We start from the raw sequence: 23,195 nt of genomic DNA, 5'->3' as shown, positions 1-23,195 counted from the left end.
TTTTGTCCTGTATGCTGTAGAATGCATAAAGTGAATGTAGAGTAAAAATATTTATGTTTGTAAGGTAACTCAAATAAAGCCACTCTTGATTCTGAAGATGTTATTATTCACTTGATTACGAATGACAGCTACTATGTGACTATGGGATGCTTTCAAATTACTGTAAACTAAATATGTAGGCACAATATTTAAAAAATGTACAGTTTTGTGTAAGGATATGATGTAATTAGCATAAAGGTCAGCCTTTGTTAGTATTATATTAAAATACTAAATAATAAAGTAACTATACTTTTAGTGTTAATATAAGTTTTGTTGACACCTTGCAATAAACGTTTGTTAATACATTAGCTTGCATGAACTTGAAATAAGCAACATATTTGCCATGTTCAATGGCTAATCTATGATAATGTTAGTTCTTTTCAATGTAAATGGTAATTGTTTGCTCATGTTAGTTAATTTTGCATTAACCAATGGTAACAGTAGCCTAAATGTAGAAATTAGCATGAACTAAGAATAATAAATATATAATCAGCTGTATATTATAAATTTGTATTATTCTGATTCATAGCTGTAGATCAGTAGACAAGCCCATTTCTATTTGATTTTTGGGAAGTTGTCTGACAGTTTTGTTTGTAAAGGTGGAAAGACTCAGCAGACTAGCACAAGACTGATCACATGACAGTGGTTAAAAGTGTGAGGAAGTCATTCATCTGCAGTACTAGAGAAAATACAAACCGTGTCTCAAAACCTAATGAGCTCCCTACCTGCTGCAGACAGCATTTTGTCCATAGCCTTGTTTTACTTCATGCGGTGGCGCAAAAACCGACGACCTGATGACATCACAATTCCGCGACAGCGGCTCGACAGCAGACTCCACAGTATGATCTCGCGGTATTTTGATGTCATCCGTCTGTCGGTTCTTGCAGCGCCGCATGAACGGCAGCTGCGTGTTCTCGAAACAACAGTGAAGTCGCTCAACGTGTTTGCAAACACGGCCACAATTATGCCGAGGGGGAGTCCCGAAATGACTCCTATAAAGTAAATATGGATTCACAGTAGGTTTTTGTCATCCCACAAATTCAGTACGGCTGCGTTAATGCGTTTATTTTACAATCGCAGGCTCAGCTTTGACCGATAGTTCCGGGCGGATTTAGACGTGGGTAACGTTAGTCGTGTTGGGGTTTGTTGTCACATCACTAATGTGTTAATTTTACAGTAGAAAAAGATGATTTCGTTCGAGGAAGCTAAAGAAAGGTTACACATTGCAGGACAGAGCCATGTGTTACAGTTTTGGGCTGAACTTTCTGCAGATGAGAGGAGCGCGCTGTTGAATGAAATATCTCAGCTAGAGCCGAAGGAATTACTGGAGCACTGCCGGGGCGCTGTAGCGGCAGCGAGCCGACACGAGAGCGCTGATGCTGGGCTTGACGCGCGGATGGAGCCCGTTGCGCCGGAGTTCATTGGAAGTGTGCGTGAAAGTGACAAAGAAACACTTCAGCTGTGGGATGATGAAGGTAACTTACAGAAGCAAGGACTTGTCTGAACTTTGAGGATAACATTTTTTTAATGCATGACATTTATTTAATATCTCGGTATATTTCAAACAGTCGCGGTTAATCGTCAGTATTTCGGCATTTTCTCGTGTATTCTAGAATACAAAATAGATATTTGGTAGAACCTATAGGGTACAAAAAGCACTGGAGACAAAAAAAACTTAGGTTATTTGCTGGAACATATTTGGGGAAATTGTCCTCGTGGAAGTGGATTTCTGGCACTGTCAGCACTTGCAATCACGTTGCTTTCCAGTTTCGTTTAGTCCTTCCTATGGGACACAGCCCTATACACAAACAAAGGATGCCTCTTTAAAGAAGACTGGTCGCTAATATTTAAAGGGGACATATCATGAAAATCTGACTTTTTTCATGTTTAAGTGCTAGATTTGGGTTCACAGTGCTTCTATTAACCTAGAAAATGTGAAAAGTTCAACCCAGTAACTTCGTTTTGATGAACCATTCTCTGCAAACGTGAAAAAATAGGTAATTGAAATTTGGCTCCCCTTGTGATGTCAGAGGGGGATAATTCCGCTCCTCAATCTGCACTATACAACCACAGCACTGCCATTTAGTGAAGAGATCAGCCAATTTGCATTTAAAAGGACACACACAAAGATGGCACATTTTTGCTCACGCCTACGAAGTGGTAATTTAAACATGCTATAATAAATTATCTATATGATATTTTGAGCTAAAACTTTACATACATACTCTGGGGACACCAAAGATTTATTTGACATCTTTAAAAGTCTTGTGAAATATCCCCTTTAATATAATGCCAAGCCCTATTGTGTACTATACTGTATGTATGTTTGCATGATGTTATTTATATTTTTTATTCAACTTTCTTTACGCAGGGTTATTGCAGATTTCTCAGAACAGAGTGGCTGTTTTGCTGTTAGCTGGTGGTCAGGGGACTAGACTCGGGGTGTCATACCCGAAAGGAATGTACAATGTTGGGCTTCCTAGTGGAAAAACACTGTACCAGATCCAGGCTGAGCGTATCCAGAAGGTGCAGGAGCTGGCCAATCTGAAGCATGGCTGTAGGTGCACAGTACCATGGTATGGGCCTTTCAGCAAATTATGACGTAATTTATGAACAACCTCTACCAACCAACAGAAAATGACTTGGTCAAAACAAATTTGGTCTTGCTGTTTTGATGATTTGTTTAATAGGTACATAATGACCAGTGAGTTCACCCTGGCGCCCACAGAGAAGTTCTTCAAGGATAATGGCTACTTTGGTCTTTGCCCATCCAACGTGGTCATGTTTGAGCAGAGGATGATACCAGCCGTAGGCTTTGATGGGAAGGTCATTCTGGAGAAGAAGAACAAAATAGCGATGGCACCAGGTTACAGATCATTCATTTTCTTCCAAACAGGAGAACTAAATGAAGATGCACATTGCTTAAGGACCTATAGGAGTTTTTAATAGGCCCTAATTGTATTATTAAAGTGTATTTCACTTAAATAAAACCGATATGGCAAAGGATATTTTATAATCCAACCAATCAGTGTAAGAAGAGGTCAGTATAAATAGCCATCCCACACTTGATCCCTGTAACATTTTTGCAGCATCCTTATTCCATCCTCATTCCTTATTACCCTATTCCAGGTAATGAGAGGGAAGTACTTTGTGTACCCCAAATATGCAATCATTATTGTATCTGATTACATGTTAATGCAAACTTGTGAATTAGTTATGTGACAACAGGATGATATAAAGTAGTATACAACTAAAGAGTATTTAGTTGTATTTAATGTTTGTTTCTCTATTTTTATTCTCTCATAAGATGGAAATGGTGGCCTTTATCGGGCCCTAGTGGACAACAAGATTTTAAAGGACATGGAGAGAAGAGGGGTGGAGTATCTTCATGTGTACTGTGTGGACAACATCTTGGTGAAGCTGGCAGATCCAGTCTTTATCGGCTTTTGTGTAAATAAGGGAGCAGACTGTGGTGGCAAGGTAAAACTGTCCTAATCTTTGTTTATCTGTTTGCCATTTCAAGGCTCGTTTGAGTTAGCCGCCTAACTCAACTGTGTTAGATTTGTGTGATTATATATTGAATAACTCAATATTGAACTCATACACAACCAACCTGGCATTATAATGTCCACATATGCACACATTCTTATCCTACATTGATGCAGTGTTTCTTTATTAGAAAATATAATCATAAAGATTTCATACTTTAGGTTAGATTTAGTATTCATGTGTACATTTTATCAGGTGGTGAAAAAGGCTTATCCCGCCGAGCCTGTTGGAGTGGTGTGTCGTGTAGATGGTCTATATCAGGTAGTAGAGTACAGCGAGATACAACCAGAGACTGCAGAGTTGCGGGATCCTAAAGGAGAGCTCCTGTTCGGTGCTGGAAACATCTGCAACCATTTCTTCACCAGAGGCTTCTTGCAGGAAGTAGCTGAGTATGTTGGCAGCATAATTTTTCTTCAATTTGAATGTACATTAGGTGTGCAAGGTTAACAAAACAGTGTTTGCTTTGGTGATATTTGTTACAATATTTGTTCCATAAACGCACACCTGTCCTGTCAAATGTCTTAAAATTACCACCCGCGGTGCAATTACCTTCTTAGGTGTGCATTTTTTTGAATAATATAATGGCCCGTCATCAATTATTCCTTACGTATAACATACACTCACATATGTATAGCAATATTGCATATTTTCAAAAAAGAATGCTTTTTGCATAGTCAATATTTATGTATATGAATTAACAATGTACTGTTAGCATTATTTTCTGTTAAAGGAAAACAACACGTTTTTCAATATTTTACTATGTTCTTACTTCAACTTAGACTAATTAATACATACCTACCTTTTTTCAATGCGTGCACTTTTAATATTTGTACAGCGCCTCGTGAATGTGTTAGCATTTAGCCTAGCCCCATTCATTCCTTAGGATCCAAACAGGGATAAATTTAGAAGCCACCAAACACTTCCATGTTTTCCCTATTTAAAGACTCTTACATGAGTAGTTACACGAGTATGGTGGCACAAAATAAAACTTTTGTTTGGAGCCATAGGAATGAATGAGGCTAGGCTAAATGCTAACACATTCAGGAAGCGCTATACAAAGATTAAATGTGCTTGCATTGATAAAAGATAGATATGTATTAATTAATCTAAGTTGAGGTAAGAACATAGTAAAATGTTGAAAAACTGTGCTGTTTTCCTTTAAATAATAATAATAATAATAATTAGAAAACTAACAGATAAAATTGATGTCTACACCACTTGCTTGACATTTAATTGTGTTATTATTTTTCATTCAGAAATCTTGAAGGGCAGCTGACCCAGCATTTGGCTATAAAGAAAGTGCCATTTGTGGATGGAGAGGGAAACCTGATAAAACCGGTCAAGCCCAACGGCATCAAAATGGAGAAATTTGTCTTCGATGTCTTTCAGTTCTCAAAGTGAATTTTACAACCATCATTTGTTTTGATGCTAAGACAAATATAAGTACTGCCATATACCTTACTGCGCCATTTCTTAAAACAGGAAATTTGTTGCCCTTGAGGTACCGAGAGAGGAGGAATTTTCACCCCTGAAAAATGCTGATGGGGCTCCTCTGGACACACCAACTACAGCTCGCCGATCCTTGTTAGCACAACATTACCGCTGGGTATTGGCAGCTGGTGGAAACATTTTGGATGAGCAAGATAAACCTATTACCCCAAAACATAGGTGATAAAACATCATTAAAAAAATTATAATATTTAAATATAATAATGTAAAATATTTTATAATATTAAAGTTATTTTTATTTTTGTGAGCTACAGTTCATAACACTATAATAATAACAGAAATCTACAAACACAAATTTCTACCCTTATACTATGGATAACTTATCACCCGACTGGGTAAACTTTAAGGAAACATCAAGTAGTGCATCTTAAAGGGATAGTTCACTCACAAATGAAAATTCTGTCATCATTTACTCATCCTCATGTTGTTCTAAACCTGTATGAATTTCTTTGTTCTGATGGGCAAAAAGGGAGGATGTTTTGAGAAATAATGGTAAACACACAAAAGATGGTTGCTATTGACTTCCATAGTAGGAAAAAATATTTGGGAAGTATTGTGATAAATGATGAAGAAAATATTTAGATTAATCATGATAAGCACACAGTTGACTGTACCCATTAAATAAAAATAAAAAAATCTACTATGGAAGTCAATGGGCACTGTCTGCTGTGTGTTTGCCATCATTTCTCAAAATATCTTCTTTTGTGTTCATCAGAAAAAAGAAATTTGTACGGGTTTGGAACAACACGGGGATGAGTAAATGATGGCAGAATTTGTATTTTAAACTGAACTTTCCCTTTAATACCCTATAGAAAAACATATATTTAGAGGCAGTTCCTAAGGATGGACAGCAGGGGGAAGAGTTTGTGATGACTGACTTTGTTATTTCTTTGTTTCTTTATCAGTATGGCACAGAATGAAGACCCTCCAGCAATCTGTGAAATCTCTCCTCTGGTATCATACTTTGGCGAGGTAAGTTGTTGACCCATTATTATTACTGGTATACTTTTCAATACCAACTGTGTTTGGAGAATTGTCTTTAAACTGAAGTTAATGGTTATGGTTAAACAGTCAAGGTTTTTTAAAATGTTCATACAAAAGCTTTTTGAGGTGAATCATATGTAAAGGAGTTAGTTGAATAAATAAGGCACAACTGACAGCACAGAGTTTAAAATTATAAGCACAAGTGTGAACATATGGATCTCTATCTCACTCTCTCTTTGTTATTTTGCCACTTCTTCGCAGGGCCTGGAAAAGCTGCTAAAACAGAAGAACTTGAAGTCTCCCTTTTATCTTGATGTGAATGAAGCAAATAAAATGTTGCAGACTACATAGTATTTTCACATGAAGACAGTTTAACTTTAAAAGTATAGTTCACCCAAAAATGAAAATTCTGTCATGATTTACTTTCATGCTGTTACAAACCTGTATGCATTTCTTTGTTCTGATGAACACAAAGGAAGATATTTTGAGCAATGTTTGTAACCAAACTGATTGAGGCCCCATTGAATTCCATAGTATTCTTTTATCCTACTGTTGAAGTCAATGGGGCCTCCGATCGATCAGAAGAAAGACATCTATTCACATTTTTAACAACATGAGAGTAAAATGATGATAGAATTTTGTTTTTTAGGGAACTATCACTTTAAGTGTTGTGCTCAGGTATGCAAAGGGATGTTTACAAATCAGTTATTACATAAGTAATAAGTATAGAAAAACATTTAGGCAAACTACTATATTGATTCGCCAACAATGTAATTCCTTATCAGAGAATATTTCAATAAAACAAATAAAAAAATGACAGAAATTGTGTTTTACCAGCATGACAAACAGACCATACACATTTTAATTTAAAATGCTCTGGATTCTATAATACTTTACAACAGAAATAAAATCAAATTCCCTTATAATTCATTAGAGTGTGTTTTTATCGTGTGTCTCTTTATTTGCGATCCAAAGGTCACGTGACCACTGGTGCCCAATAGGAAACGTGACATGTATCTAACCAGCAAACGGAATCAACAAGCTTATTAGAGCGAAAGAAACGCTGTTATAATAGACTATAGCGCTTTAGTTGCGTTATTAATCTACATATCCCACTGCATTAGATGTGCAGCATACAGATCGCTATGCTAGGCTAAAAATGATTTTGTCAGCGAACTGGGTTTTGTGCTGGAATTTCCTGTAGGATGCGTAGGAGCTCACTGACAGCTGGGATGTAAGTTAACGTTAACAGGGTTTCTTATGAGCTGGCTAACCCAGCTAGCTGCTTATAGAAATCTGCTCGTTTGACATTAAGATGCATTTCGTTTCGAGCAAACGGCAGACGGGTGCTTAGGTGTTCATAGTTAAGTATGCTAGGATGTTTAAAAATGTGTTCGGATCAGGATTTCTGGTGAGGACTGCTCATGTCATCTTGACATGGGTGATAACGTTGATCCTCTTCCTCCACGACACCGGTGAGTGTTCTTATACTGTAATCATATTGTGTTTTATTTGTGATGTGGTGATTTATGGAGAGCAGATAACGTTAATCTACACAATATTGTTTCACACCTCTAGCTGCATAATTGGGTCTTTACATTAGAAAATCTATATAACCACACTACACTATTTATTCAGCTTTTTTTCTATTCTACTACATAGTTGCCCGCCAAAGGCACGTTAATAGCCTTAATTTTGATATTTATTTATTTATTACATTTTTTATATTAACTTCGCTTCTTTTATGTGGGTTAACATTTAAACAATAATAAAACATATCAACAAATAAAATAAAATCAACAAAATCAAAAGTAAAACAAAAAAGTTTTTAGTAGACAAAGTAGCCCTCCAGATTGTTTTATCCATTGTGGTAGCCCTTGCTCCTAAAAAGGTTGGAGACCCCTGCTCTGTTATATTCTTTTGTATTATATAATAGTATTTTGCGCTCTGTCTACTACACTCTTTCACCACTCTCTACTGTACCATGGTCAGTTATATGGTCATATAATATGTATATCATATTATATGATACATACACTTTCTTACTCTGTTATATCCAGTTCTACTATGGTATACACATGTAATTGAAGTAGATTAGAATACTAACTAACACTATACTGAATTGGGAGGGGTGCACCGATAAATCGTCCGATGATTCTTGCTATGCTTTTCAATGAATTACCCTGAAATGCCGCTACATCCAAAAGCCAGAGGGCGCTCTCGTGCAGAAACTCAATATGGGCGGCAAAAGAAGAACTATTACACACGCAGCTCCAGGAAATTACTTAAACATAAATTTATATTGTTAAAATATATATAAAAATATATATTTATATGGCTGTTCTTCAAACCTTTTCAGGTATTTTCACGATAATAAAGAATATGTATAATGATTATGTTTGACGAGTGTTGCTTTTTCAAATGCATGTTATAAACAACACAAACTAACAGTAATTTCAGATCGATAAGTTACTGATCAAAAGCCGTAGTACATGAAATAGCTGTGCGATTCAGAATAGTTATCGGCCACGTGTTATTAGTGTATATTGCCATTTATCGGTGCACCCCTACATGTTTGTCCTGTGGCAGCTACCGTAGCTTTTCTATGCAATTAAAAAGAGAGGAGTGAGCTCATAGATATACATAATAAAGGTTAGATTTCTTACGGCGAAGTCTCTTAACATCATCACCGGCGGCCATCTTGTCACAGGCAAACCTTCCGGCTGGCTCTGTGGTACCTGATGTAAGGCGAGTGATCTGCACGAACAAAAATACTCTTATCTCGCTGAAATCTTGACAGATTTACAAATGGTTTCGTTTCTTAAAAACGTTTTTAACGTGGCTATAATTCTGGATGCTTGAACATTATTCATAAAGATGCATTCTCATAAGTACATCTCTGACGTTTATAACAAACCAAACAGTTTGAAAATCGGTAGAAAATTTAGCAAGTTCTGGTTACTTAAAAAGTACATGCACGATTAAAACACAATGTTACGAGTGAGCGAGCTGACTGTGACAAAATGGACGTCAACCTCAATTGGCCAGCAGTGCGGACGAGACATCTAGCTTTTATTATGCATATCTATGGGTGAGCTGTGGCACGCTTGGTTACCATTCATAATCTCACTGCTAGATGGCGCTTAAAATCTACACAGTGGACCTTTAACACATGCATAGAAGCATGTTGCAATTTGGTCTTACAAATGTCACCTGCACCACTATGTGATGTCACATGAAACCCATGGATACTGTTTCCGATTTTGTTGTTACACACATGAAATAGGAGCATTTTGGACATGCTATTACAAATGACCTGCGGGTTACTTTGAACTGAAACTTTACAGACATATTCAAGGCACACCTGAGACTTGTAAAATGTGTAAATATGTGCCCTTTAAAGTCGTCTTTAAAGAAATAACTATTCAACCCTACTACCCTATTCACTATACTATTCACTCTACTATATTCTGTTTTCATTGCAGACCTACGGAAACAGGAGGAGACGGGGGAGCTTGCACTGCCAGTTCTGTTTGTCCTGCTGGTCCTGGTGTCCGTGCTGCTGTATTTCGCAGTTTCACTCATGGATCCTGGTTTTGTCCTTTCTGATGACTGTGATTTGCAGGTCAGTTAATAGAGACACTAGGGTGATTCTCACGAAATTCAGATTTACAAGGTGTCCAGCATCAGAAGACCTTTTTTGCACATATAAAATTAAGGTCTGAACTTACTATAACCATTATTTTTAGAGGATTTAAAAAATATTTCCTATAGAATTATTTAAATTTTTTAGATTATCATTATAAAAATGATCATTACCACAACATGATATAACATTAAATACATGCATTTACAAACTCGTGTTTTGGTAATGAGATCTAAAAAGTTGTCTAGGTAGTCTATAACAAACAAAATTTCAACTTTTATCTGGAGAGAAAAAATAAGAACTGCTTACCTGGTAGCCATCTTGAGTGTCAGTCAATTATGTCCCTTCCAACATTTTTTAAAAATGTGTTAGTTCCTTAAAGGCTTAAACAATGATTGAAAATTGTTGCGGAGGATGAGAAAATTAGTCTTGGACACATTTATATTCTTTATTATTGTCTCTACATTTACCAATAATGAACAAATCCAACATGTTTCTTTACTGTAAATGTTTATAGTATAACATGCACTGAAGCTTTTTATTTTTTAGATTTTATAATTATAAATATTTCCATGTCAAAGAACCAAAATCCAGTCTTGGAAAACGTTGCGGTAATGAAAATGTCCCCTTAAATGTGGAAAAAACAACAAAATTGGTTTGCATGATGACATTTGAAATCATGTGCAAAATAGTACATGAAGAGATGTTTGTAACTGTATGCTTCTTATTTTGATAGCATTTACTTTTTTATCAAAATGTTTCATGACACCTCATAAGTCTAATTTCGCGAGAATCACCCACTAGCATCTATCTATATATATATATATACCCACCATCTGCATGAATACCTCGGCTGAATAAACAGACTTCAGAAATACATCACACTGTATTTCAGTTCACACTTGGCATCACAGAGGAGAAACAGGACATGATTCCTCAGACCAAATCCTTGCGGCTGCGGCGCTGTGGCCACTGCCTGGCACAGGTATGTCGTCTCTAATGATATTGTTAAGATGCACTACATATGTAACATAGTTGTGTGAAAAGAAATGAATTACATTTTTTTTTAAAAGCAACCCATGAGATCCAAACACTGCCAGACCTGCCAGCACTGTGTGCGGCGTTATGATCATCACTGCCCCTGGATAGAGAACTGTGTCGGGGAAAGAAACCATCGCTGGTTTGTGCTTTATCTGGCTGTCCAGCTCATTGTCTTACTGTGGGGATTGTACATGGCCTGGTGAGTAAAGCTATGTGTTTAGTAGGCCAGACTCAGTTATCAAAGATGTAATGCTGAAGTTTAAAATCTAATTGGACTTTAACTTTACAGGTCAGGTTTCAGTCATGCCCCCACCTGGCAGCTGTGGTTGAGGACCAATGGTGTTCTTCTGGGAGCGTCAGCGGTGGTGGCCGTGCTATCCTTAACTGTGCTTCTCCTCCTGGGGTCTCACCTCTACCTGGTATCTCTAAATACCACCACGTGGGAGTTCATGTCTCGTCACAGAATCTCTTACCTCAAGCATTGCGGCACAGACGAAAACCCTTTCGACCGTGGAACCCTGCGCAACCTCTGGGGTTTCTTCTGCGTGTGGGAACCTGTGGTGTGGGAGCATGTGTATTTTAAGCAAGGCAATGATCCAATTTAATCACAGTGCTACCTTGAAGTCGTATAGCTACAATTACAGGTAACCAATTAGAAGTTGATCTTTTGGTGGAAACTGCATCAGCAGTAGCTTTGAGTGATTTGTGGTTTTTAAGTGCATGAACTTTGTCGTTGCAATTTGAAGTTGGAATGATGAGCATTTTTATAATTATTTAACTGGTGATACCTTGACCAGATAGTACTTAGACAATTTGTCTGTGCGGATTTTGCATATTTTAATAGCAAAAGCCGAATAAAAAGCACAAAATCATGACAGCTTATCAATGCTGAAATGTGTGCAATGCAATACGTTTTAATGACTTTTAAGCTAACTGGTTATATTTCAAATATACTAATTATTGACTTATCGTGGTTAAGTTTTGATCATTGTAAAGTTGTCAACGTATCTCTTTTCCAAGATGCATGACATGACATAAACAGATGATATCATCTTGTTACTGTACATCAGCAATGGTTTTGCATCAGCAGTTGTGCAAATATGGGATGTTAATGAACTGGAAATGTGGGAGGTTGTATATACATATTTTATACAGAAACAGAATTGTGTGTATGTTTGTGCTAGATTCCCCCATTTAAGATCAGTGTAATGAGATGTAGTTTTGAAAAGATTTCCTATAGCACTTTATACAGTAGTGAGATTTCAGTATGCTAGTAATGTGATTTTATACCTATTTATCTTGCTTGTACCAAGTACAAAGTCATCTCAATTTCTCTCGCTGAACAACAGAGAAGTAAACACATGAAATACAAAACATAGTGCAGTAATGTTCAATGTTACAAACATTTTTATAAACGGGGTATTTCTTATAACACATTTTAGCATCTTTAAGATGCAAGTGCATGTGACGTGACATTCCTATGACTGTTAGATTCCAGTTTGTACTGCAAGTGCATAAAGATATTTTGTTGGTAAATAGAGTATGTATGTAGTGATTCCTGTTATGTCCTTAGCGCAATATACAGACAGAAAAAGCAATAATTATTTTTGCTTTATACTTGTTTTTATGTCTTTGAATCGCTTCCATAAATATTGCACTTAAGTGTTTTTAACTCTTTCCCCGCCAGCGTTTATTTTTTAAATTGCCAGCATTTTTATGATTTTCAAAAGTTAAATGCCTTTCAGTAAATGTCCTTCTTTAAAAATATGGGTCAATGACGTGACATTAATTATTTTGTGTCCGTATGGTTCAATTAAATGTAGAAGGGTTAAAATTTCAAAATAAATTTTGCAGTCTAAAATTTCTAGTTTTATTTCATTTTGAAAGAATATTTGGGGAATAATTACAAAAATGTCAATGTGGCATAACCAGTCTGTGTCAATTAGTGTAACTAGTATTTTTTAAATATATTAATAAAAAATGTGGAATAAAATATAATCATCTAGTTTAGTGTAATATGATTTTTTTTACATACATTTTTGCATCATTTGTCAAAGATTATTTAGATGACAGAGCTGTTTTCAGCATATGTCAGGACAAATATTACAAAAATGCATTAAAATTTACATTATGAAATAACTAATAAAATTATATTTTAAAATGATTTTTTTAAGGATAATTACGCTTACATGCCATTAATGGTGGATAAAATATTTAATATTTCTCATTCTTTTGCACAATTGGTGGCACCATTAACATTTTCAGGTCCATTCAGTCATAACTTTCATAAAAATGGTCCAAATGTGATTTTTTTATTGCATAAAATTAAGGTAAATACACTATGTGCATTGAAATAAACCCGATGCAAGTTTTTTAAATAGATTTTTGAATTTCTCATCTTGCCAAACTGTTTTTGTCACTGACCCATATATAAACATACAATATATGAAATGAAACAACAGACCCTCTGCTTAAAAAAAAAACTCTTTATTTGTTCTTTTATCACATCTCAAACATAGATAAGTTTAATAAAAATACCAAATTTTAAGCAAATAACTGAAATAATTGCATTTTTTAAAGCACTTTTGTTAGAAATCTGATTCAGAACGATGATCAAAACATACACAGAGTTTATACTGTTTTAGAATCAGTGGATGCTTTAGTGTTTTATAAGTTGGGAAAGCACGCCACCTAGTTGATAATAGCAGAAATATGGAATTTGTCATTGGCAGGGAAGCTTTTTTCTTAATTGACGAGATAACTCGTCAATGGCGGGGAAAGAGTTAACTAATCGACATTTCAAAGAATAGTTCACCCAAAAATGAAAATTCTGAAAATAAAATTTGTTCCAAACCTGTATAAATTCCTTTGTTCAGAGCAATGTTTGTAGCCAAACCGATTTTTGAGCACCATTGACTTCCATAGTATTTTTCTTTCCCACTATGGAAGTCAATGGTGCTCCTGTTTCAATACAAAATATTTTCTTTTTTTTGTTCAGCAAAACAAAGACATTTTTACAGGTTTAAACAGCATAAATGATGACAGCATTTTCATTTTTTTGAGCGAACTATCCCTTTAATGCTGACATTTCATGGATGATTTGCGCCGTTTTGATCAATATTGTTATGCAAAAATTTTGAAACTTCTGTATTCAATAAACTGAACAAACATGGTCACGTTGTAATTTATTTTTTACAAATACATTCATAACCTTTTATAACATTTACTTCTGTTTATTTTGTCCTTCACATAGCTCATAGAAAGGGCAGGTTTCCTTTAAATATTTTAGTGTCATTTTTGTTCACAGTGTAACCTATCAGTAGTAAATCGCATTGGATATACTCGGTAAAACAATAATCTGATGTAGTCAAAAGAAAATACAGACAAACATTAATGAATGAACAAACAACTCGGATATACAGCTCTTCATCACCTAAGATTCATAAATAGTCATTCATGGTTTAATTAAATATCAATGTGCTAATCGTATCATGCCAAGACAAAGAAGAATACGGTTCACCTAATTCAACAGTCTTGAACCGTATGCACATGTGTACAGAGGAAATATACAGACAAGGAGGACAGAGCTGAATGCAAAAGCTGCAGCTGAACACTCACAAGACATTTAACAACAATTAAGTGTTGGATTCGGAAAGAGACGAGCAACATTTATCTGGGGCACCAATCCTAAATCAAATCCAGATTAGGGACAACCAGAGATCAACATTTTCGAGTCACACACAAACGTGAGGGTTTAACATGAACATACGTGACATGGAAGAATTTGCATGATCTATAAGTACTAACTCCAATAGTTACGGAGTAAAACCTAAGGAGCTTACGATTCTCCGGCTGCATTTATTGCTCAGATCAGCACTACATCAGAAATCCTTAAAAACTGAGCTAGAAGACAGCGCAGCGTTTCCCTCCCCACCGCATCTCAGTCTGACGCGTTCATCATCTGTTCGGTTAACAGTGCAACAGTGTATTTTGGCATCATAGTCAGTGTGACAGGAAGACTCTTTTACCAGCTGGACCGGCTACAAAAATAAACATCTGATGACTGGTAAACACCACAAAGGAAGTGTCACAGACAACAAACAGTATAAGCAAAAATAACATACATGAAAACAAAGCAGGATGGGCAGTTAAAAGCTTAGCAGAGCCGAGCTTACTCACAGTGAAACTGAAACCTCTCGTTCAGACGGTCGCAGTGTTCTGGTCGTACGTTTCTTCTTACTTTTAAAGTCCAGCGGTGGTCCTTCAAGGATGGTCTTTGGAGCCCAAGCACACAATAGCAGCCATGTTTCACAAAAAGCATACAATAGTCGAAAGTGACACTTTGCCGCATAATTGTAGAGAGAATTGGATAGAGAACAAACGAGTGATGTATCATCCGAGAGGAAGTCAGTGCAGAGCAGAAAAGTCAAAGTCTGCGAAGAATTCCTGCTGCTCGGCCGTGAGGAAGAAGGGAGTCTGTGGAGGGGTCAGCACTGGCTTCAGGCGTGTGAACTCCGAGTCGAAATTACTGACGTCTCCTGGGGTTTTAATCAATGGAAGGAAAGGAGGTTTGACTTTTTTGGCCAACAGGGCCTCCCAGTCTATGCCCTGGTGGAAACAAAGGGAACATTGATTGATGAAAAAAAATCTTTAGATTGAAATTCTGCCATCTCGTTCTAAACCTGCTTGACTGTCGTTCTTGAGACGTCACGGCAGGTTTGACATCAATGATGTCAACAGGGTTCCCACACTTTAGTTAACTTAAAATTCAAGGATCTTTCAAGGACTTTCCAGGTCCAATACCTTCAATTTCAAGGACTAACTGTGGGGACACATTTCAAGTGAGAGCAAAGTTACATCGTGTTACCTTTAAAGATACATTGTTACAGTTCCTTTTTGATGGAACTCGTGCTGCGTCGCTGCTGTGACACTTTGGGGTAAGTGCCACCAGGGGTAAAGTGCGTCTGAATGTGTAGATCAAATTCAACCAATGGTGAGGCTTAACGACAAAGACACGGTGATGCGGGAACCAGGAAGTATATCGCTATCTGAAATATTGCCAAAGACGGCGTTATGCTGCGTTTACACCAGCCGTGGTAGAGGCGTTAAGCGAGAGTGATTTCAATGTTAAGTCAATGTGAAGACGCGCTAACGTGCATCTGGAGGTCTCGCGCGTGGATAAGACGTTTGGCGCGGTAGACGTAATTCCACCTCGTTCGCGCAAATGCCACGAATTGAGCATCTGCTGCGTTACACACGAATGGTGCTTTTTGTGCATTTTGCGTTTGACGCGAATTTGCGGCTGACGCCCGAGTTGAAAAATTTGAACTTTGACGGATTTTCGCGCCGCGTTAACCAATCAGGAGCCTGCTTGCTGCTGTGGCGGCAGCCCCGCCCAGAGTCACTCATTCAACATGAAGGATATAACGCTTGATATTGTCTTAGAGCAGTCACCCGAAGCTATACGACACAAGTTCTTATTTCTATCGAGACAGGAATAAAAAGGACCTCGCTTGGAAGAGTGTCAGTGAGGACATTGGGCAACCTGGTAAGTTGTATATACACATTTCACTTTTGAGTCACGTGACGGTTATCGACCTGCTCCGTTTATTTTCCCCCTATAGTAAGGAGACCAATACAAACCAGTAACTCTCGATAAATGCACAAACAACATCAGCCATCTTGCAAACAGACATCCACATAGCACTTGCCCCTCCCACTAGAAGCGAATTTCGCATACAGAAGATATAAGCATTTAAAGCAGCAGGGCTCAAAGCAAATAATTTTTTATACTGGCCCGGTCAATCAAAAATGTCAGTGCCACATATTTAAAAATAATAATTCAAAAGTCAAATATAATTGTATACATATACAACAGGCATGTTCCAAAGAAAAAGGCTCCCAACTTTTCTGCTTTACCTGTAAACTGACAGCAAATTGTGCAAACAATTTCATTGTTTCTTTCATCGTGTTTTACCCAAGTAAATGTCTGCTTCCAAGATGTTAAATAATATACATTGATAAAAATATATTTTAGTGACTGAGGGTGAAGCACTGGCCTGCTCGGGCAAGTGGCAATACTTTTTAATGGCCCGAATGTCTTTTACGCTTGCCCCAGGCCACCGGGCAGTCCTTTATGTTGAGCCCTGAGCAGTTTAAAACAGTTTAGCACGTGTGCTTAAAAAGTCTAGAATTTTTATGATATTATCCTACACTACACAGGGAATATTATGAATTTTTTTCCAGAAAACTTCTTGCATAAAATAGATTCAAGCACTTTCAATGACCTGTATCTATGTATGTATATTTTCAAAAACTTACCAGGGTCTTGAATCCCCCCCAGATTCACAAACTTTCAAGGATTTCAAGGACTTGTCAGAACTGAGATTTGAAGATACTGAGGTGGGGAATATTTTTCTTATACACGTCTGTTTTTCACATGACCCATACTAGTGCCATGTTTCAGCTACACTGCCCTACAAAAGCTAAGTGCAGTAACTACGCAAACACTGAAACAAATGGCCTTAAAGTTTTTTACACCAGCCAGTCAAACATGTTACTGCAACTTTGGCACACACGTTTCTCTGAAATGGGACAAAATTGAACCAGGAGACTTTGTCACAAGACACAACAGATCTCACAAAGCCCATTTCAACCTTAACTCAAGCCTTCAGTATTGAAGGTCCGGCTACGCGAGGCTAATGTAACACTTTAGGACAAGTAAACGATTGCATTTTGTAAAGTTATTGAAGAACTATTTGAATATAAATGATCACCTGGAAGAATCTGTGCCTTTTCACGTCATTAGCATCTTGCTCTCCTGCTCCCAATCTTCTTTCGGGGTTCTTCTGCAGCAACTAGTAAAGGAGAACAGAGTCGGATCTTGTACGAGAACCAGAAAGCTTCATTAAAAATATTTTAAGCAAGTGAGATAAGATCCTACCTTCTGCATTATCGAGACTGAATCTGGGGACAGAAACCTGGGGTATCGTACTTCATCATTTACTATGCTGTCAAACACCTCCTCTTCATCATCACCAGGAAATGGAGACTGGCAGAAACACAAATAACGATGCTTGTTTACAAAATGTTTAAATCCAACAGTACCACACATTACAGCATATTGAACGTTATAGTTATTATTTTAACACATGCTGCTCCCATACATGCACAATTAAGTGTACATTATTTAGTATCTTAATCTAAGGAGCAAGACTGACCTCTCCCACCAACATCTCATAGATGAGCACACCCAGACCCCACCAGTCTACAGCACGGGTGTAGTTGCTGTCTGTTAAAACCTCTGGAGCAAGGAACTCTGGGGTGCCACAAAAGGTTGATGTACGATCACCGTATCCCATACCTTAGTGAGGGCAAAATGTCAATGACTCTCTGTACAAATACCACAATTTGAGGTAAAAACAAAAATCTGTATAAATATACCTTCTTTGCAAAGTCCAAAATCTGCAATTTTCACAAAGCCATCAGAATCCATTAGCAGATTGTCTAGCTTTAGATCCCTAAGAAGGGTGAAAGAGAAAAATCATGCATGAGACCACATGCTGCATAAAAAAGGGATTGACATTTTTGTAAAAGTGTATTTACCTATATACAATTTTGTTCTGATGCAGAAACTCCAGGCCTAGTAATACACAACCAGCATAAAACCTGACAGAAAGTGTTTTAAGTCAAAGTTAGGCCAATGCTAAAAATATACATTTAGTGAGTAAACATCTCATGTGGACAAGTGTGGCACTTATGTAAATACTTATGTAACACTAATTAAAGAGACAGTAACACTGTGTATACCTGGCCTGCCGATCAGAGAAGATGTTGTTGTGAATGTGGGTCATCAGGTCTCCTCCAGGTGAATACTCCATCACAAAACACACGTGGTCAGACGTCTGGAAGCACCCATGCATGTTCACCAGGAAAGGATGGTGGGATACATTGATGGTCTCAAAAATCCGCTTTTCACACATTAAACTGACAAATGAAATTATTTTATTATAATACAAGTGAACATACTGTTGAATTCATTTGCATACTCAACTAGACAAATGTCTAACCAGTAAACGTATGTATGAAAATGTCTGTAACATGAAAATAAAACTGAATATTAAAGGGAGCTAAAAATATGACACAACTGTATAGATGGTATGATAGTCTGAGAGGCAAAAAAGTAGTCTGTACCCATCATAAACCATTATATTTCTTTAAAAATACACAAGACATTGTTAACACTAGGTATGTTTCCATCCACCTACTGTTATGCGCATTTTGGAAATGCGCATAAAAAACAAATATGGATGAAAACACCAAGATTTGCATAAATTCTAAAAATGTGCATAATTGCGCAAGATAAATTTTTATCCCATAAGAAAAAATCCGCATAAACTACGATGCAAACACTTTAACCAAATAAATCCCTAGACGCGCATCAAAAAAGTCATGTGACTTTGCGTGCAAAAACGGCGGGAACTTGCATAAACGGCGGGAACTTGCATAAACGGCGGGAGCTTGCATAAACGGCGGGAGCTTGCATAAACGGCGGGAGCTTGCATAAACCTGTTCATGTCACGTGTAATTACGTCACTTCATAACGTTCCCATGGCAACGGGATATGGCTTCACTTGTGTGAAGTAAATGCAACATTTTTCAACTTTCTGCTAAGATAGATATGACTTTTTGCTACGAAAATGCGGGGATTATGAAATCATGCAAGCCCCGCATATTTTGCATGCATAAATCTGCAGTTTATGTGGCAAAAGTGCTGCCTATTTGAAAAAATACAGCCCCCGTGTAAATATGCAGACTTTGGCTGATTATGCATTGAATCATGCAATCGCATAATGCCGTTTTTCTGGAGGGACTGGATAAAAGGTGTCGCTTTTAGTGTTTCGTCTCCGGCTGCACGCTCTGAGGTGATTATTCACGCAAATGGTTCAATACTAGGGGTGTCCTCGACTAAGGATTTACATATTCGAATCAGAATTGTCGAATCTTTCCATAGTTGACCGATAGTCGAAACATCTATGTGTGTGTGCATGGGTTGGGAGGGGGTCAGACCAGGTACAAATTGGTAACTTTTATTTTCTTTCACAAGCAGCACACATAAACAACTTTCTGATAAAGTGACCAAAACTGTCTTTCAAGTGATGAATAAAGACAAAACTGACGATGCATATATATATTAAAAAATTATATTTTTTTAAGGTAAAATGTAAGGCAACATTTGTTTAATTATTCCTCATAACATTTTAAACCACGATCTACAGAACATCACACAAAAAAACATTTTGATACCTAAACCTAACAAAAATAACAAAGGTGATCCTGCCTTGGAAACCCCGGCTACAATTTAGTGTTTTTATTTAATTTGGAGATTTAGCGCGTCAAAGCCATGACCAAAAAAAAAAGACAAGTGACAAATAATTTGTGACCGTTACTGTAAATGATAAAAACTAAGCTTTATATACAATTCATTAAACTTTAATTTATAACAAGAAAAACACTGAAATTAATGATTTTATAGACACTACTCGTTATTGTTTAGCACAGAAATACCTGCTTGCTTGCTTTGACTTTGATCATCTCTGTATTCACTTTAGATACAGAAAGACCTGATGATATTACTGTCTCTTTTCTATCATTTGAAAGTGAACCCTGACCATAATATTAAATCGCAAGAAACACAGTCGTGTCAGGCATAAATATAGGTTTGGTGCAGATATTTTCCATGTCATCACTGAAATAAAAAAAAACAGCTTACCTGTTTTGTAGTTTAACTTTTGACAAGATAACCACTCTGTTTTAAATACATTTTAAAACTTATACCTATCGAAAAACATCAGTTTTTTAATGTTTAGTTTGATGAACTCCTAAATATGAGATGCAGATCACCTAGCGCGTTCGGCTAAATTGCATGCGCAAACATCGCCAGAACGCAATAGCGCAACATCAATAGAACGAAAAACAATCCAAAATGTACAGACTTAAATTAGATCAGAATTTACGTTTATAATAAATACATTTTTTTAATAAAATAAGGTCAGAAGTAACAAAGTGCAGAACAAATGTGCAAAATGCCTCAAGTGCACGGAAACAAAACACAAGCCAAATAGATAAATCAGATAACCCAGAGGGATTTATAAATAAAATAAAGAAATTCATAAAAAAACGAAAGTATTGCCAGATTTGCCAGCTTTGTCTTTTAAATGTAGAAACAACGAGGCAGTGGTTTATTAACATTATGGACCTGTAGCCCCGTCACAGGGGTTGTTGGATTTATTAACGCATTTTAAAAATATTTATTGAAAGCTGCTCCTTCACATATTATTTGCAGCATTATAATAATATGCTGTATATTAATATATTGGGAGAAAGCTGTTAAATGTGAAATCAGATAATGTGTGCACCTATATAAGGCCAAAATTGAATGATCCTCATTTCATAACACATCTGCGACGATTCGACTGTGAGATTTGTAATCAGGCTTCTCCTATCGATGCATCGAATCTTACTATTCGGGGTCACCCCTATTCAATACATTGTCTTTTTACGGTTTTCTTAGATATTTAGCACCAGTTTATCAGAAAGCGATGATTTTGCTCTGTTCAGCTCACTGGATGGAAACATATTTTTCATTCGCAATTTTTTAATGTGATATTCCAGTAATGGCTTAAGTTAAATATGCAACTTAGGATGAAAACATAGCTATTGTAATGCAAAAATCACCTGTCCACTTCATCCCGGGTCACCACATCCCCTTTCTTCAAGGCTTTAATGGCATACAGTCTCCCTGTCCGCTTGAACTCAGCCAGTAGGACCTTATATGAGAGAAAGCAATGACATTGAGACAATCGCACAATATACAGAATCTGATTACAGTGGAGAAGGATGAATACAGTCTTACCTTTCCAAAGTGCCCTCTTCCTAAAACGGAAAGGCAATTAAAATCCTCCATCTGCATCCCCCTTTTCCTCCTGTGAAACAGGATATATACAGAACAGACAGTATCAAAAAGATTGACTAGAAGAGAGGGTCATAAATTACTATTGACAAATAATGTGTTTTTGACTTAGTATTGATGTATGTGCTGATACATACATACATATACATACATACACAAGATCATCACAAACTCAAAACTATAAGCGATAATAAATGACCAATAAATGTTTAGTACCACTAGCACTTACTGAGGTGCAGGCTGGGACGCAGGCCTGCCTTTGAAAACTTGGTGATCCTCATAATAATTCTCTCTGGCTGGAGTCTGGGAAACAAGTCCAGAAAAACATCATAGCACATTAAGCTCTATCAAATGGACAGAAAACTACCCATGTAAGACATATCTGTACCACAGAAAGTGAGGCATCTGTCGTGGGAGTATTTGCCAAGTGGAGGCGTGGGGGCTTGGCGGGGCGCTCCTCACTGAAGTTGAGTTTAACAACTGCTGAATCTCTGTGACAACAGCAACAACACATACATTCACTTATATTTGAGACAGTAATTATGAGGCTTGTACTGCTGCACCAAAAGTGAGCATATGTCTCACCCAGAAGATAGGGGTGTGGATACACTTGGAGGGGACATGGGCTCAGTGCCAGGCAACGGGGGGCTCAAGGCGGCAACAGTGCTGTTGCAGGGGGGCAGCACGCTCATCATCAAACGTCCCCACGTGGCAAAGTTCATATTCATCTGAGCCGCCCGCAAGAAATTCTTCCCTGGAAACAACAATGCATTATTAACATTACTTGTAACACCATAGTGTCTGAATCTGGTTTTAAATGGACACTCCACTTTTTTTGAAAATATGCTCATTTTCCAGCTCCCCTGGAGTTGAACATTTGATTTTTGCAGTTTTGGAATCCATTCGGCTGATCTCCGGGTCTGGCGCTGGTACTTTTGGCATGGCTTGGCATAATCCATTGAATCTGATTGGACCATTGGCATCGCGCTCAAAAATAGAGAATCTTTTTTCGAAGAAAAAAACTTTTTAAATATACCAAGACCGACAGAAAATTAAAAGTTGCGATTTTCTAGGCAGATATGGCTAGAAACTATACTCTCATTCTGGCGTAATAATCATGGACTTTGCTGATGTAGCGTAGCTGCAGCAGGCGCAATGATATTACGCAGCGCCTGAAAATAGTCCCCGTGGTTCTTTTCAATAGCAGGGAACTATTTTCAGGCATTGCTTAATATCACTACGCCTGCTGCAGCCATGTTACAGCAGCAAAGTCCATGAGCATTACGCCAGAATAAGAGTATAGTTCCTAGCCTTATCTGCCTAGAAAAATCGCAACTTTTAAGATTTTTAACTTTTGTTACCTTTTAAGATACATTGTTACAGTTCCCTTTCGAGGGAACTCGCGCTGCGTCACTGCAGTGACACTTTGGGGACGTCTCCAGGGGTAAGTGCGTC

General features: G+C 37.2%; 3 protein-coding genes across 4 annotated transcripts in view; 2 read left to right on the top strand and 1 right to left on the bottom strand.

Moving 5' to 3' along the window:
• The first annotated feature begins 981 nt into the window (after positions 1–981).
• On the top strand, positions 982–6,942 carry uap1l1 (UDP-N-acetylglucosamine pyrophosphorylase 1 like 1). Its single transcript, XM_055199464.2, has 9 exons — positions 982–1,514; positions 2,411–2,615; positions 2,730–2,905; positions 3,347–3,519; positions 3,784–3,977; positions 4,845–4,985; positions 5,071–5,256; positions 6,003–6,069; positions 6,343–6,942. The coding sequence occupies exons 1-9, from the start codon at positions 1,226–1,228 to the stop codon at positions 6,430–6,432; spliced, it is 1,521 nt and encodes a 506-aa protein (XP_055055439.1). The 5' UTR covers positions 982–1,225; the 3' UTR covers positions 6,433–6,942.
• A 165-nt stretch (positions 6,943–7,107) lies between these two features.
• Positions 7,108–13,941, top strand: zdhhc12b (zDHHC palmitoyltransferase 12b). Its single transcript, XM_055199483.2, has 5 exons — positions 7,108–7,556; positions 9,567–9,706; positions 10,623–10,712; positions 10,801–10,967; positions 11,058–13,941. The coding sequence occupies exons 1-5, from the start codon at positions 7,460–7,462 to the stop codon at positions 11,371–11,373; spliced, it is 810 nt and encodes a 269-aa protein (XP_055055458.2). The 5' UTR covers positions 7,108–7,459; the 3' UTR covers positions 11,374–13,941.
• The window catches only part of pkn3 (protein kinase N3), a 26,400-nt gene continuing 17,141 nt past the window's right edge, over positions 13,937–23,195 (bottom strand). For both annotated transcript variants that reach the window (XM_055199442.2, XM_055199443.2), the window contains 12 exons: positions 22,326–22,494; positions 22,129–22,231; positions 21,970–22,043; positions 21,684–21,753; positions 21,506–21,597; positions 18,578–18,754; positions 18,374–18,436; positions 18,212–18,288; positions 17,989–18,131; positions 17,712–17,819; positions 17,545–17,625; positions 13,937–15,376 (listed from right to left, as the gene is read on the bottom strand). In XM_055199442.2, the coding sequence (XP_055055417.2) occupies positions 15,176–15,376; positions 17,545–17,625; positions 17,712–17,819; positions 17,989–18,131; positions 18,212–18,288; positions 18,374–18,436; positions 18,578–18,754; positions 21,506–21,597; positions 21,684–21,753; positions 21,970–22,043; positions 22,129–22,231; positions 22,326–22,494 (1,358 nt within the window). In that variant the 3' untranslated portion in view covers positions 13,937–15,175. The remainder of the gene's footprint in view (positions 15,377–17,544; positions 17,626–17,711; positions 17,820–17,988; positions 18,132–18,211; positions 18,289–18,373; positions 18,437–18,577; positions 18,755–21,505; positions 21,598–21,683; positions 21,754–21,969; positions 22,044–22,128; positions 22,232–22,325; positions 22,495–23,195) is intronic.

Source organism: Misgurnus anguillicaudatus, chromosome 22, assembly GCF_027580225.2.
Source record: "Misgurnus anguillicaudatus chromosome 22, ASM2758022v2, whole genome shotgun sequence".
NCBI lineage: Eukaryota > Metazoa > Chordata > Actinopteri > Cypriniformes > Cobitidae > Misgurnus > Misgurnus anguillicaudatus.
The sequence above is the reverse complement of the archived record's forward strand: the minus strand, read 5'-3'. Positions and strand labels throughout refer to the sequence as shown.